The following is a 15,967-nucleotide window of genomic DNA, read 5'->3' as shown; positions in this document are numbered from 1 at the left end:
GTTTTACCTGTAATATTTTAGCCCTTGTTAATGTACTTTTATCATTTTTAATTCAACGTCCTTGACATGTCTTTCACTTTTGACCCTCACCTCTTACTTGATAACGGTGTACTGAATGAATCCAGCTGTTTTTGTCTCAGTTAGCAGTATTAAGCAGATACAGGATAATTCCACTTACACAATATAGCAGAGGGAATTTATGAATAAATGCATGTGTATGATCACATACGTCTGTGTGAAAAGTATATGAAAGTAGAACACACAGTATTTGTGTGTGTGTGTGTGTGTGTGTGTGTGTGTGTGTGTGTGTGTGTGTGTGTGTGTGTGTGTGTGTGTGTGTGTGTGCGCGCCCGCACATGTATATAAAAAAGGAACCAAAAAAACACAATAAGCAAGAATCACAAAGCATGCTGTGAAAGAAAAAGCTAAGGAGAAAAAAATAAAAATAAAAAAGAGAATGCCAGCTTCAGGCCTACTTTCCACATTGCAGCTTCCAAGAAGAAAGAAATGACATTCACATGAATTGAATGTGTGTGCGCTGACAGCGGTGGCATCTACACTGGGAGTGTATTCATTTCTGTGCACAATGAGGCTGACCTCCAGCTCCACAGCCCTGAGCGCCTCCAATTTTCAGCTCTGGGGGAGTAGATTGGCGTTAAAGAAAAAGCCCTCTGAATGGCTTCCACAGTGCCAGTTGAAAGCCGTCAGCCCCGGCCTTGGTGGCTGACTCGTGACTTTAGGCAAGTCGGCAGCTAGACATAGGAGCGACAACTTTTGCCTCCCACTCTGTTAATACCTTTTAGTGCTTCAAGGTAAAAAAAAAGTAGAAGACTGTTAACAGTGGCAAAGAGAAGAAGCAAGAGAAGCAACACAATAAGATGAAGATGAGTCTCCAGTGGTAGATGTTCCCATGTTTCCATGGTTTATATTTTGTACGTTCACATTCAGCTGAGGTCAGTATTCTTCTACTGTAGGCTTTTGCATCCTATTAAAATGTCATAGGCTAACAGCTAAATGAACACAGAAATGTACAGCTTAATCCAAACCAAATTATGAAGCGTGCAGTCTGAATTGTGGCCAGGCCTAATCTGCAACACCTGCACAACCGAGCCAGTGGTCAGGAAATGCCAGTCCTGTTAAAATTAGTAGGCTGAAACTGGGTCATGTTTGGGAACCACTGGAGTCTAACCGCCAGTGTTGGTGCTTTTAATGTTACTGCTGTTTTGCCTCGATTTTTCTGGCACGGTTACCATTATTAACAGGAAAATATCCACTTTTCTCTGCCTTGTCACCTAAACTGATCATGTTAAATTTAATGGACTCAGTACTTAAATCAAGAACTGACTTCGCAAGCAGCATGGTTTGATAATGGACTATATTCTGATCGATGGTGGTTGTGCCAGATGGTTTGTATGCACTGATGGAGTGGTCAAGAGCCTCCGTTTGGAATGAGAACAACCATGGTCTGGTGATGGTAGTGCTAGCAGCCAACAAGCCCCAACAGGATTGGGCCACACACAACATCCCTCATGTTTGACACACAAGCGCGCACTCACTCACTCACTCGGCTATCAAAACCCCTGAAATTCTGCCTGCATTGATTGTACAACAAACACACACACACACACATAATATGTTATTACACACTGAATACAAGCCCTTTCTTTCCACACGTATACAAACACACACACTCAATTTCAGTCCTTATAATCTATCCTCATGCTGTTACCAAATCCCTTACAACATTCACTTACACACAACACATGTTCAAACATGCACGTACATACATCCCTGCCATTGTTTATGTGTCTAAACAAAATTAAACTTCATGTTGATTCATGTCTGCCAATATATAGTACATGTATGCTGTTGGAAAACCTATATTTCAGACTGAATATCTGGACACATAATCTCATTTAGATGAAGCGTTCGTGCCACCCAGAATGGGAATGTATGCTCCCACCAACAAGCTATTTGTGGTAAAGCAATTATTTTGTTTTTGTACCTGTGAAGGTTTACTGAGGTGTCTTGTTTTTCTCTAATATTAAAGGCAGCGTAAGGCGCTATGCAATGTGAAGTGACATTTCTCAATCACACAAGATTTGGAAAACAAATGAACTTTGACTTGTCATATAAATATATACGTGTATGTATGTATTTGTGGGGGAAGCATAAAGAATTCTTCTGATGAAGAATCTTATCGATATAAGATATACAGAGAAAGCCTAACCGGCTTTTCAAAGATGAAAATAATTAGCATTATTGGAGATTATGTACTATGGTGGTGTTAGTATATAGTGTAGGATTAACTTAACTATAAGTAAGAGGGGTAGAAACCAAGGAACAGAGGGGGGAGAGAGTGAAAAAGAAGAAAGAAAAGAACATCCATACCTTCATCAGCCTCCTCTTCCTCAGTGGGCGAGGCCGGTTGTCCTCTTCCTTCATTGCTTCTCTCTGCCTCCCTCTGAAGACTCACTACCTCATACACTGCATCGCTCTGACCCACCCTCTCTGGTGCCTGCTGTGTAAACACACACACAAATTTTGATGTTTGTGGGGAAATTATATATACATATACACACACACATACGTATGTACGTATGTACGTTGTGTGTGTGTGTGTGTGTGTGTGTGTGTGTGTGTGTGTGTATATACATACATACATACATACATACACACACACACACACACACACACACATATACATACAAATCATGAATCCTTATAAAAAAAATAATGTAATATACAGTATTAGCAAGAAGGTCGTGGGTTCAACCCCCGGTTGCCCCGGCCTTTCTGTGTGGAGTTTGCATGTTCTCCCCGTGTCTGCGTGGGTTCTCTCCAGGTGCTTCCTCCCACCGTCCAAAGACATGCAGGCTAGGTTAGTTGGTGTCTCTAAAATTGTCCTTAGGTGTGAAAGTGAGTGTGTGGCCCTGCAATGGACTGGCAACCTGTCCAGGGTGTACCCCGCCTTTCGCCCACTGTAATTGGGATTGGCTCCAGAACCCCGCGACCTGTACACAGGATAAGCGGTTGATGATGGATGGATGGATGGAGTTGCAACTAGCAATAAAATGTTGCTATGTTGACTACAGAATAACTGACAGACATCTGCAGTGCACAGTTCTGCAAATTTACTGCATGGATCATAATTAAAAATGTAAAAATTTTCATTGTCTCTTCATAGCATGCACTGCTTTAGTTAGGAAGTACAAACTGTGAACCAAATGTTAACAAAAACTAATTTCAAAAACCTGGACCATTTACAAATTGATCAGCAGGTTTGACAATTTGGTCGTATAGATTTGACTCTAGGCATTCATATCCCATGAGTACATGTTACTAACCTGACTTCTTCCCTCTCCCGTAGTTTCGTGCTTCTCGTCTCTCCCTCTCTGGATTTGTGGTTGCAAGCCACCTACTGCCCCCATGTTCTAATTATTATTAGTCTTATTATTATCATTATTAGTCTTATTATTATCATCATCATCATTAGGGGTGGCATTAGCTCAGTCTGTTAGGACTTGGCTGTGGGTTGCAGGATCCGTCCAGCACGACCCATGCCGAATGTGCCCCCTGAGCAAGGCGCAATTACTTTCATTGATATTTTTTAACTATTACTTTACATCTCTATGTGTAACTTGCATTGTGCTACTGTGTTTTTCTCCTGCTCCCTCACCCCCCAACCCCCTCTCACCCCTGGTCTATATAAAAAGTACAATGAAATAACTTCAGTTATGAATTGGCGCTAAAAAAATAAAATTTAACTGAACTTAAGTAATTCTCTATTCCCACCAATAACCATAGACTGTATGGTTGACAGTTTCAAATAACTCGTTGTGACACTGGACCAGTCTAAACTTAGTTTCGACCAGCACAATCATGACATCCAAAAAATGCATTTACATTATGCAGATCACTGATGCCTTCAATCACAGGAAAGCTAGGAGGACGAGGACTATCCAGTGTGAAAGTGCGCGTTTGCAGCATTAAGGACATATATTATATGCTATATTAAGGGAGCCAAAGAAGCACCAGAGTCATGGACTAGCACAGAGTTCCTCTGGCCAGCATACCATCCATTCTCATTTGTCAAGGACAGACAGCAATCCAAGCCCAAGAGAGACCTGCAGGTATCATTATGACAGTAAGAGATTGTCAGTGAGGGTAAATCTCAACAAGACAATCAGCATGACTATCCTAAGACCTGACGGTGGCCAACTGTCTGACCAATCAGTCAGGCCAGAGCTTACTGTCTCACCAGATGACACCAAAAAAAAGAAGAAAAACCACACACAGGGATGAACAAGGAAAGCCATATAAAACCACAGAGGGCCACTGGCAGCTAACAAGCAAACAAAAGCTGACTGAGCTCTGCCTGCCCGGTGCAAATATGATGGGTATGGTAAGAGTAAGAAAATGTACAAAGATTGAAACATTTTGCAGAATGAACTTAGAAAGTCAATGTAAAATATTTCAGCAGACAATCATTGATTGAATGAGTGTGCTCACTATGTTACCATATTTTCTTTTGTTTTAAGTCATGAAATGCATTTTGTGTTAAATTTCATGTTGGAAAATACACTTAAAGAGGTGGTATTATGCTCATTTTCAGGTTCAAAATCCTATTTAGGGGTTGTACCAGAACAGGTTTACATGGTTTAATTTTCAAAAATCACCATATTTTTGGCCCTACAATGGACTGGCGACCTGTCCAGGGTGTACCCCCGCCATTCGCCCAATGTAAGCTGGGATTGGCTCCAGCACCCCGTGACCCTGTACGCTGGATATGCAGTTGACGATGGATGGATGGATTGATAACTATATTTTTGTCATACTGCACATTGCTGCAGCTCCTCTTTTCACCCTGTGTTGAAGGCTTCGTTTTAGCTATGGAGTGATACATCTTGTCTCTAAATGATCTTTGTTGGGAGTTGCACATGCACAGTTCCTAGTTAAGGACTACTAGCAGAAGCAGAGAAGGGCAGCTCAGCGAAAAGCCAGTAATAGCCAATCAGAAGCAGAGAAAGGCGGGTCAGCGAAAAGACGGTAAACATGTTGCCGACCAGCTTCATGTCCATTGACTGCTTGGAGGGTAGCTAGTGTTTGGAAGGAAGAGGAGAGGTGTGCTGCAGCTCAATGTTTTTCCACCGGTGTTTTTGAGGGCGTGTCGGACTCAGCGAGTATTATGACACGTATTTTCATTGTGACGTCACAAGAAAGGGAAGTAAAGGCTGGACTACAAACGAGCTATTTTCAGGCAGTTCAGAGCAGTGCTTTCTGTGGGAGATGGGAACTCCCTTTGGGGTGGACTTTGGCCTTTTTCACTTTGCAAACCTATTACATGCACAAAAAAGATATATAACTCAATAAAGGAGAGGGAAAAAGCCAAAAACCAGAATACCACCTCTTAAACTTAAATAATAAAATAAACAATCGTTGAATTATTTTTACTTATAGTCAAGTGGGAACAAAAACCCTAGTGAATACTTGCATTCAACAGGTAGAGAGATCTAGGACTACGGTAAATGAGATGTCCATGTTGCTATGTTTCTGCTGGACAGGTACCGTTACAAAATTTTAGGCTAACACGTAACCGCAAGAATTTGAAAACTGCTCATCAATGATCACTACAACAAAGTTTAACTACTCCTTAAATCCAACATAATGGAATAAAGAATAGCCCAAGAGAACAAAGACAAAAGCAGACTTGACCTTGAGTGTCAGAGGCTACTGATGTTAATTTCTGGTCTATTCAATTATTGCCAGTGCCTCTCTCCTCAACCTGGCAGAATGAATCAATGAGCTGCATTGATCTGCCCACTCGCATGGCATCTAATGACTAACTCAAGTCAGTGATGAGAGCACATATTTGGAGAGAAAATCAAGCCTGGCCTATTTCTAGAGAAAATCCAAGGCGGCTTAGGTAACAAATGAATTAACACTGAAGAAATTGTGACAGATGTCTGGGCCAAAGAAGGCCCACTGTACAAACACAGTATTGTGAATTTATATTAAGAAAAAGAAAGAAGAGGGAACAACATTGTTTGTTGATACATAAAGAAACAAGAGCTCTGCTAAAGGTTATTCTGTCAGATGAATACCATTTTACCTCACAAAATAACAGGACGTTTAAAGAGTCTTTCATCACCAAGTGTTTTTCCCTTACAAAGCAATCTTCAACTAGTGTGGCATTTCTGTCAAAAACCACTAGTATCAATCTCTGCAGTTGGTAATTTCAACTTCTGAATGCTGGCTTAAGTTTTTAGTTGCTCATCTTAAAAACATACAAACTGATATTTACAAACGCAAAAAATGACAAAAAAGTATTTCACTCGTAGAAACATGTATGCAAAGCTCAAATTTGGTACAGCTGAATTTTGAAGTGTTCTCTTTTAGAAACACTTTTGGAAAGGAACATTTTCTTCAGTCCTAGTATTGATCTAAGTCTCAACCCGTCTAACTCTGAGCTTAACTTGAACATGACAGGACTCAGTCTTAAAATCAACTTGGACTTGAAATGATGATCTAGCCTACAGACCTGGCAGGTTTGTTTCCCAGTAAAGCAGACACCAAATACACTTTTCAGGGGGGCAGACACAGAAAACATTCTGAGAAGTAGGCACAGATAATGACTCCCTAGTACGCCAGATGGCTAATGACAGTTTTTGGCAAAATAAGACAATAGGACTACATATTGTATATGTGTGTTTATCACCTCTGATTGCCATCTTCCACAAAAAACTCCACACAATATTATCTTTTAATTAGCTCTTAACAACAGCACCAGTCCAACACTCTTCCATTTACTGAGGAGATAACTAGAGAGGCAATCAGGCGGACGAGTCAGACCACCGCTGTTAATTACCCACATGCCAATAATGAGACAGAGCCTCTTATTAGCTCCCTACAATCCAAAGCTTCCCCACACTCCACTGCTTTGCCAGCTCCCCACGGCCTACTAAAGGAGATCTGCTTTTTAAAAGGAGAGAGGAAGCTTTCAGCTTAACTGTATTTTTAAGCACCTGCAGCAACTTCTCCGGCTGGGTGTCCTTGTGTTGGTGGGAGGTAAGTAAATGAGCATTCCTCACTCACTGTCTCTCAGCACTTTTTAATCAGACAAGTTGTGAGGAAACTCACAAGGGCAAACATTTCAGGGTGTTTGATGTTTGTCATTACACAGTAAGATAAAGGAAGGATCCAGTTTATTTGTTCCCATCAAGAAAACCCATCACATCAGTGGACTATGGTTACGATTATTCAGCTGCCAGACCTCAGCTCGCAAGATAAACGTGACAACTGAGTTGGAGTTTAGCTCAGTTGCCATTAATTTGACAAGTGAAAAGGGTGAGGTTTTAAGCATACAAACAGTACGCAGTATCTATATTTTACAGTACAAAGATATCTGACACAGAAGTTGTGTTTTAGGAGGGGGAGGGAATAACATGTTGAACATCAATGCACCAGCTTGACAATAAGAGGAAGGCAGAAGTGGGAGATGCACAGACGGAGAGAAAGAGAAATGGAAGTCAGCTGATGAGACATTTGCATCTCCCTGCACATATCTTTAGCTCTTACAACAACCTAATGTTTCAATGTCTTGGGTACAGCATTTGATTGGTCACTGACACACCACCACGTCTGCAAGCAGCCTGCAATGACCTTCTCTTCCACTCAACATATCCTCTAAGCTGCCCATCCACAAACTCTCTTTTTTGATACCGTTTTGAGCTGTAAAGCCCTTTGAGACATATGTAATATTGGGCTACGTGGGTTAGGGTTAGGCTCAGGCTCGTGTTTGGAAGGGAGAGGAGAGGTGTGTGCTGCAGCTCACTGTTTTTCCACCGGTGTTTTTGAGGGCGTGTCGGACTAGCCACTCAGCGAGCATTATGACACGTATTTTCATTGTGACGTCACAAGAAAGGGAAGTAAAGGCTGGACTTCAAATGAGCGGTTTTCAGGCAGTTCAGAGCAGTGCTTTCTGTGGGAGATGGGAACTCCCTTTGGGGTGGACTTTGGCCTTTTTCACTTTGCAAACCTATTACATGCACAAAAAAAGATATATAACTCAATAAAGGAGAGGGAAAAAGCCAAAAACCATAATACCACCGCTTTAAGTAAATGTCATTACATGTTTACATTTAGTTTATTTTTGACTTTTTTTAACTCTTATTACATTAAGGACAGTGGGTTGGAATGCTTTGGGTAATCATTAAGGAATGTATTGTCTCTGCTAATATATATACACATTGTAATAATATAAAAAAAAAGTGTTATTTTCTTAATTTTAAATAATAATAATAATAATAATTAATAGATATTAAGTCAAATTACTACCAACAAATCTGATTAAATGCAAACTGGCAAAAACGTCTTTATGATCATGCAAGTTGCAACGGAAGTCATTAAGAAAACTAACCAATTAGGGAGGGGGCTGGAATAAAAACCATCACAATATATTAATTGTTATGGGGATATCAATATATTGTGTGATATAGGAAGTTTTATGGAAACATTGTCTGGAAAGTAGATTGAAAAACTGCTGCTAGATAAATAACAAAAGAGGAATGTCTTTGGCCAATGGATCAAATTAAGATTAAGAATCATATAAAAATCCAACCCCGCGACCCTGTACGTAGGATAAGCGGTTGACGATGGATGGATGGATGGATGGATGGATGGATGGATGGATGGATGGATGGATGGATAAAAATCCAATATGACCATAAAGCAGTCCTGCTGTTTTGCAATGGTCTTACTATACCCAGATACATTACAGGGATAGCTACCACAGTATAAACGGGATGGCAAAATCATGAACATTGACAAATCCCAATTCCACAATCAATCAGAAATTACAAATTAGATCTGAACTAACTTAACAAGTAACAAACTAATATGCCTATAAATCATCCAAAACTTAGGATGTATAGAAGTAAAAACTCTGCAGTAACTGGACTGTTATATCTCAAAGATCCAAGGAGCCTTATTGTTTCTACTGACTGACTGGTAGTTTTACAATATGTTTGGCACTTATTTACATGATAGCACGTGTATCAACTCAGGAGCCCACCTATAAATCATCAAATGTGAAATTAATTTAACCACAGATCCAGCAAGTGACAACTAGAAATTACACAACTCATCAGAAATCAAGCAGGTTAGAAACCAGAAGCCCTTTAACCACTTTATTTAAATCATAGTTAGTTAGTCAAGCAGTCAGACTGGGGTTTAAAGAGAGATATAAACCACAAATATGGGCATAGGTAAAGTATAAAAATGGGTGCCGGTTCTGTGAAGGTTGTAATAGTTGCAGTATAGATACCTGTCTGAGCTTAAGGTAGAACGTCTCACTGAAGGTCTTGCGGCTGAAGTACCAGAAGCGTTCGTTGGATGGATATACCCTGACCAGAGTTTCCAGCAGGAAGCGAACTGGCTCCACCACCTCGGTGACTACCAGGTCCGCTGCCACTGTCATGTAGACCTGCTTATCTGGAGCAGACCAGAAAGAAAAGGCAAAACAAGAAAAAGGCAAGGTTACTGTGGAGGTATTATGCAAGACTGCTTTGTTTCTTTTCATTTTATTTAATATGAATCAAACTAGGCCATCAATTGTCCACCAGCCAAAAGCTGGTATACATTAGTAAGTCTGCACCAACCTCTATGGCAGAAAACCAACCTTTATTTATGAAGCCCTGTTTGTTTTTTTCTTTCTAAAAAATACTTGTTAGTTTAACAATATAACAGAAAACTGAAGAGATTTTGCTATTCATCTGAATGGCTTCTATAGGGAGGCAGGAAATCCACACCATGTATCCTGTGGGGATGCCACACCCCCTAGTGGATAAGAGCTAAACATTAATGTCTTCAATTTAACAACTTAAGTCTATAAATGAATTTGTTAGGGGGGCAAGTGCTAGATGAGTCCTGTAATTTATTATTAATTAATAGAGAGTGCACTTGGCAAACACAAACTGCTGTTCTAAATAAATATTTTTTTGGGGAAAAAAGAACTTGCTTTCGACCCTTTTAGCGCTGGTGCTGAAATTGTGTACTGTTTACTGATTAGGCTCCTCTCTGGTGTTGGCTACAACAGGCTACAGTGGCTGCAACTCAGATTAAAAGTTATTTTGAAAAATATTGAGAATTTTTTGGAAGCATCCACAATTTCCAAATCTTGGGCAAAGAACTCTATAAGCTTCATTTTTGCCACCATTTTAAATCAGATATTCACCAGAGCTTGAATGACTTAATCCACGATCCATTAATCAATTACCTGCTCACAAGAAACTACCCAAGAAGAATTTTGACCCTGACCAGTGTTTCCAGAGGGATGTAAACTTGTTTCAAAATCTCCACTTCAAATATCACCACCAGATCCACATCACACTAAAATGCATGATAAATGTATGAAACTTTCAAATACTGCATAATTTGCTTCAAATAAAATAAATTTTATAAAACTTTTATAAATTTTAACTATGTGTGTGATTTTACAAAGTGTAACAACTATAAACTACTTCTGAGTGCCTTTGAATCTCTCAGCTAGTAAGGATGCGGGCGAATTTAGAACTGAAATGGGTGTGGGTGTGGGTGTGTGTGTGTGTGTGTGTGTGTGTGTGTGTGTGTGTCTCCCACGACTGACTCCCATGTGGTAGACTGCTTTGACAGACCTGCCATCCACCTTCAAGTCAAACTCTCAGGGCCTTCGAATCAGCAAGTTGCCAAGTAGTCTAATTTGTTAGCTGTAATGGATTTGGTGTGGCAACCTCTCTGCCTACATGCACTCTGGGGATGCAGTCTGAACACATGTATATGCGTCCCTTTAAATGACAATAAAATTGGTCTCCTCTCAAGTACATAATGATAAATCAACTTGTTCAACTCTAATATGCTTCTCTGAGAGCACTTAAACCTTATGTGAAACACTACTTTTTGTAATGTGTGTGTGTGTAGGTAGGTTATGTTCTTGTTCAATTCAGGTTCTAGATGTTATTATTCTAGAAACAGTTATGACCAAATCAATAAACCCTTCCTCTTTCCCTAAATTACTACATTTAGAAATATTACATCAACAATTATTATCATTAGATTATATTTGTGTGCATAGTTATACATATTGCAGTATTTAATAATCTCAATGTTTTTGATCCAATTGCACATACAAGTGTGTACAGAGTGAAACATTTCTGTGCTCATCTCCTGTTATCACCATGCATAAGACCTGCATAGCTATAAGATTGCCAGACTGGGCGGTAAAGTGAACTGCATTAGAATAACCTCCACAAAATGCTTTTTTAAAATTATATTTCCTCACACACATAGCTCTGTTGGCTCTGCCTGACACAATGTGTTCACACTTCAATGTGCGAAAACATGCTTTGACAAGCAATGGGTCACAAGGCCAGGTACGAGACTATGTTGTGTTAGAGAATGGATGAAGGCAATGATCACATCCAAGCCCCAATGAAAACACAGCATAATTCCTGTGACACGGGACCTTGAACTTTGTGCAGTCCCACATTACATTTGTAGCAATAATGTATGAACATAATTCCTACTTTGTGTGTGAACAACCAGTAAACATGCACTGGTAAGTTCCACTTGACACAAACCATAAATGCAGCAAAGTGTAGTGCACATTTACTCAAAAAGAACTTGCAGCCAGCCAATCGCTAAAATTAGTAAAGAAGGAAATCAATCAGCGTTGAAACATTTTACCAGCATTTCTATAGGCATAACTGTAACTTACTTTTTAAGTATTAAAGTTAATTTTGAAGTCAAAAGGTTTCTAGCTTTGCTCAGTGAGGTAAAACTGCAACTGTGGGACATAATAGGTAGGTGGATAACTAGCTTCACCTTTAGGTGTGTCTTCATTCAGCGGCTGGAAGGCTGCCATGTTGGGGTTCCATGTTCCTGTGATCACATATGCCTTCCCATCAGAGCTCCTCCCCATCGACTCCTGTGTAGGTATTAATGCATGGCTTAGGTACATGTTTCTTTAATCTTTAATAAAAATTGCAACACATTTAAGATTTTTGTAAAATTATAAAATGTAAAATATAAATACAGGTAGAATCAGGACCAAGCACCGTTCCTGGGGTGACAGAGCTTTCACCATTGCAGCCCCCTCCCTCTGGAACTCTCTACCCACACACATCACAGAATGTAGCGACATGGACTCTTTCAAATCACTTATCAAATCCCACCACTTTAGACTGGCTTTTAACCTCAAATAACATTAATTTACATTGCACCTGATTCTATATATATAATTTATATGGTCGCCGCTATGCTCTTATGTATTGTATCTTATGTATATGTTTTTTAACTTATCATTCATGTATTTTTCTATTCATGTACTTAAATGTACATAACTACTGGTTTTATTGTAAAGTGTCTTTGAGTGTCCTGAAAAGCGCTATAGATATAAAATGTATTATTATTATTTATAATTAGATGTAACATTTTGAACAAACACCCAAATCTGTTTTACAAATACAAACTGGGAAAAGAAAAGAGTAGTGTTTAGTAATTGGCCAATAATAAGTAGGTGATTCGATTATTAATATGTAGGTCTATTAACTCTGGATATGCTAATTTAGTTCGAACTGATAAAATAAAACGAGCTGGTATGTTAATTGATAAGACAGGCACCCTACTCTTAACTATCAGAACGTACTGTAAACTGTTATCACACCATTAAAATGAGCTACGGTGGGTTGTGCTCACCATGTCTAGTAGATGCATGTCGTTGTTGCATACTTTCTGTCCTGGACTCAGCAGCATCCCAAAACACCTTGAAGGAAGACACAGGAGGCACAGTCACAAATTAGTAATCACTCATTCAACTGCAGCGTTACAGTCTGCATTCAACTGCAGAGTGAGCCAAATTAGTTAGGAAGAAAGGGAAACAGGAATGCGGAGACAACTAAACTGACCGAACTACACACAGACATTGTAACACGCATTACCATCTTTCAGGCAAAGCTGACACTCTGAAAAGACTAGGGATACTTCCTAATAGTCAACTAAACCAGCCAGTTTGGCTACAGGGAATACAGAACCAAGGTGATTTACAAAAGGCTCCTCTGACTCCAGGGATGACAGCAGGTTCAGGTGGGGACAGGAGAGGTGTCAAGCGGAAGAGTGAACTTGTAGTTATTTGTTCCAGTGTTTTGAGCGAACTTTTATGATGTTATTTTATGTTGAAATAAATGGACAAAGTGTTCAGTCTCCTTGCTGGTTGTTGCAGCACGTTCAGAATCCTTATCGCTTGTTGTTACCATTTAACAGATGGCTCTCTGCGGGCATGCGTTTGTAAAATGTATACTTCAAAAGCTTATTATTACAGTTTTGTATTTCTCTGCACCGTGCCAATACTGTTACTTATAACATTCTTTCTCAGCCCTGGAAAGCCATTTTCGGATGCCCCAAAATATATATTTGAGCAATTCAATTAATATCATAAATGTGCAATAACTAGTCGACCAATGGCTTGAAAGGCAAGTAAATTAGGAAAATCTTAAGTCGAGGGCTGTAACCTGTGCAGCACAAAATAATGTAGCTTAGCATGTCTAAGCACCTTCAGGGTCATAAAACAACCAGCTCTCCCTGCCATCACTGGCTTGCAGAAGACAGGGGTGTGCTATGGCCTGACCCTTTCAAGGATGAAATAAGTCTGTACTGAAGCAACATGGTTTATGTTGTTTCCATTTCAGCATACCAACCCAACATAATCACATGGTATAGTAAATTTCCGTCAGCTTAAGGTTGGAGGTGCCATCATGTGGTCAGCATGGGAATCTCTCAGTTTCAGGAATGCATTACAAAAAAATATATATTTATAGTTATCCAAGGATGGCTCATATTGAGTTTGAAAGATGTGGGTCGTGCAAAGTGACATTTCAACAATATTTTTAAGCGTGGATAGAACGACTTCCAGGTAAAAAGGCATTTTAAACAAAGTCGTCATTCAGCTGCTCAGGATTAATACAGAATATAATGTACTGCATCCACACAACTCATGATGCAAATTAACCATTTAGGCTGAGGCAATAAAAACAATGAATAATAATCCAATTAAGTGTTGTCAAACATGGGCCGAACACCTCAGAAAGGATGAGTTCTAAATAACAGGTCTCCACTGACAGTAAAAATAAAGCAGAGGGAAGGTGTCTGTCTCCCTCTGAAAGCAATTGGAGGTGTTGGAATAAAGAAGAATAGGCGAGTGATGTAGATGACCTAGTTCTTAGGTGCTGTCGTGCTTGTAGAGTGTGTTAATCTAACATAAAAATGAGAGACTGCAGGAAGTCAAAAGTGATTTAAGTACACCAGTATTCATCTATTGGGGCGTTTTATAATTTTTATTATGTACTATATGGGTGGCTTGACTCATTGCATTGTACTTTTTGTTGTTCTTACTGCCTTCCCCCTGCAATATTTCGACCACTAAGTGTGTGCACTGTACTTGTGAAAGCAAGCCATTTCAAGTAGGCTGGTACATCTGAAAAGTCATTGTACAATTTAACATAATTAAGTTTATATCAAGGATATAGATATTGAATGCTGTGTGTATACCCAGAATGTTTAAAGCAGGATTTTCAAGCTGCTTTTCATGTCAAGAACCCATAAACACACACAACAAATTAGAACCCCATTTGATACGATTTAGTCCCATAAATTATTCTCCCCCTGGGGGTCGCCAGACCCCACTTTGAGAACCACTGCTCTACATCATTACCTCCTTTAGTTTAGCTCATTTGTCCTGGTGACTCAGCTGCCTATCAAACTCTGGTGGTACAACACCAAGACAGTTGAGAAGGCAAACCTCCTCTCAAAGTATAGTTAAGTCAGTCATGTACAGAAAACAACCCCAAAATAGAAAGGATTAGAGGGTTCGAGATATAGACATTTGATGGCCGGCAAGTGCAAGATTAACCGAGGAAAACCTAAACTATACAGCAGATAACATAAAAATAGAGTAAGGAATAAATACACCCGTAACACAGGCCCAGTAAAGACCCCCAGTGGAAGGTTTCTAGGACCTTGCCCAGCATCATCTCTTTTTACAGTGATCCTCACCTCTCGATGCCCAGCTCCTTGTTGCACATCTGTTGAACTGAAACCACAACCTTCTTCTGAACACCCTGTCGCAGCTTGAAGTACAACTTATCTCTGTCCTTAGGCACGGGACTGTGGAGACGAAGAAGGTTATACATACCATTTGGGACTTAGATGTGGTTCCATTTTGATTTTGTGTATTTCTGTCCTATGTTCTTTGATGTATTTTAAGTGTATTTTGAATTGAGCTTGTTATATGTTAGTCTGTTCTGTCTAACTGCCAGTTACTTCTATGAAAAAAGATTGTCTTAGTATGACTAACCCAAGAAAAGAAAAAAAATATGCCATGTCTTCCCCCAAGTCCTCTTAATGTATTATATATTAAAGGACATCTGCTGTGCTTTCAGAACAGCTATTGGGCCCTTGAGGGGAACAGAAAATGAAAACCCATTTCTAAAATACTCAATATATGATGGCTATGGAAAATGAAAAAAAAGTCTTACGGTGCCCATAAGATTTGTCCTTTTTACAGATGAACAATAACAGTAAGATAAAACAATATTGTGGCAGCTCATTAAAGCTTTCCAACCACAAACAGACCTGTGATAACAACAGTCCCCAGCTCACAAGACACATGCAATCAATGGGGCTTTCCTCAAAAAATGGAGCCACGTGATCATACTATACTATTCCATAAACGGTTGTTAAAAGATTCTCATGCGATTTTCACATATAATGTAAAAGATATGAGGGTAACATACCTGTTCATAGAACCATTATACTCTATACTATAAAGACACCTGTATAATTGAAGTGTGTGTGTGTGTGTGTGTGTGTGTGTGTGTGTGTGTGTGTGTGTGTGTGTGTGTGTGTGTGTGTGTGTGTGTGTGTGTGTGTGTGTGTG

The 15,967-nt window shown here is 39.6% G+C and overlaps 1 protein-coding gene across 2 annotated transcripts in view; it reads right to left on the bottom strand.

Annotated features, from left to right (window-relative positions):
- rabgap1l (RAB GTPase activating protein 1-like) overlaps nucleotides 1–15,967 on the bottom strand; it is a 132,938-nt gene that overhangs the window by 104,045 nt on the left and 12,926 nt on the right. For both annotated transcript variants that reach the window (XM_046048724.1, XM_046048723.1), the window contains exons 7-11: nucleotides 15,085–15,195; nucleotides 12,733–12,799; nucleotides 11,860–11,962; nucleotides 9,326–9,492; nucleotides 2,392–2,521 (exon numbers count right to left, since the gene is read on the bottom strand). In XM_046048724.1, coding sequence (XP_045904680.1) covers nucleotides 2,392–2,521; nucleotides 9,326–9,492; nucleotides 11,860–11,962; nucleotides 12,733–12,799; nucleotides 15,085–15,195 — 578 coding nt within the window. The remainder of the gene's footprint in view (nucleotides 1–2,391; nucleotides 2,522–9,325; nucleotides 9,493–11,859; nucleotides 11,963–12,732; nucleotides 12,800–15,084; nucleotides 15,196–15,967) is intronic.

The sequence above is a fragment of the Micropterus dolomieu genome, linkage group LG05, assembly GCF_021292245.1.
Source record: "Micropterus dolomieu isolate WLL.071019.BEF.003 ecotype Adirondacks linkage group LG05, ASM2129224v1, whole genome shotgun sequence".
Classification (NCBI taxonomy): domain Eukaryota; kingdom Metazoa; phylum Chordata; class Actinopteri; order Centrarchiformes; family Centrarchidae; genus Micropterus; species Micropterus dolomieu.
This window is presented reverse-complemented; position numbering and strand designations above follow the sequence as displayed.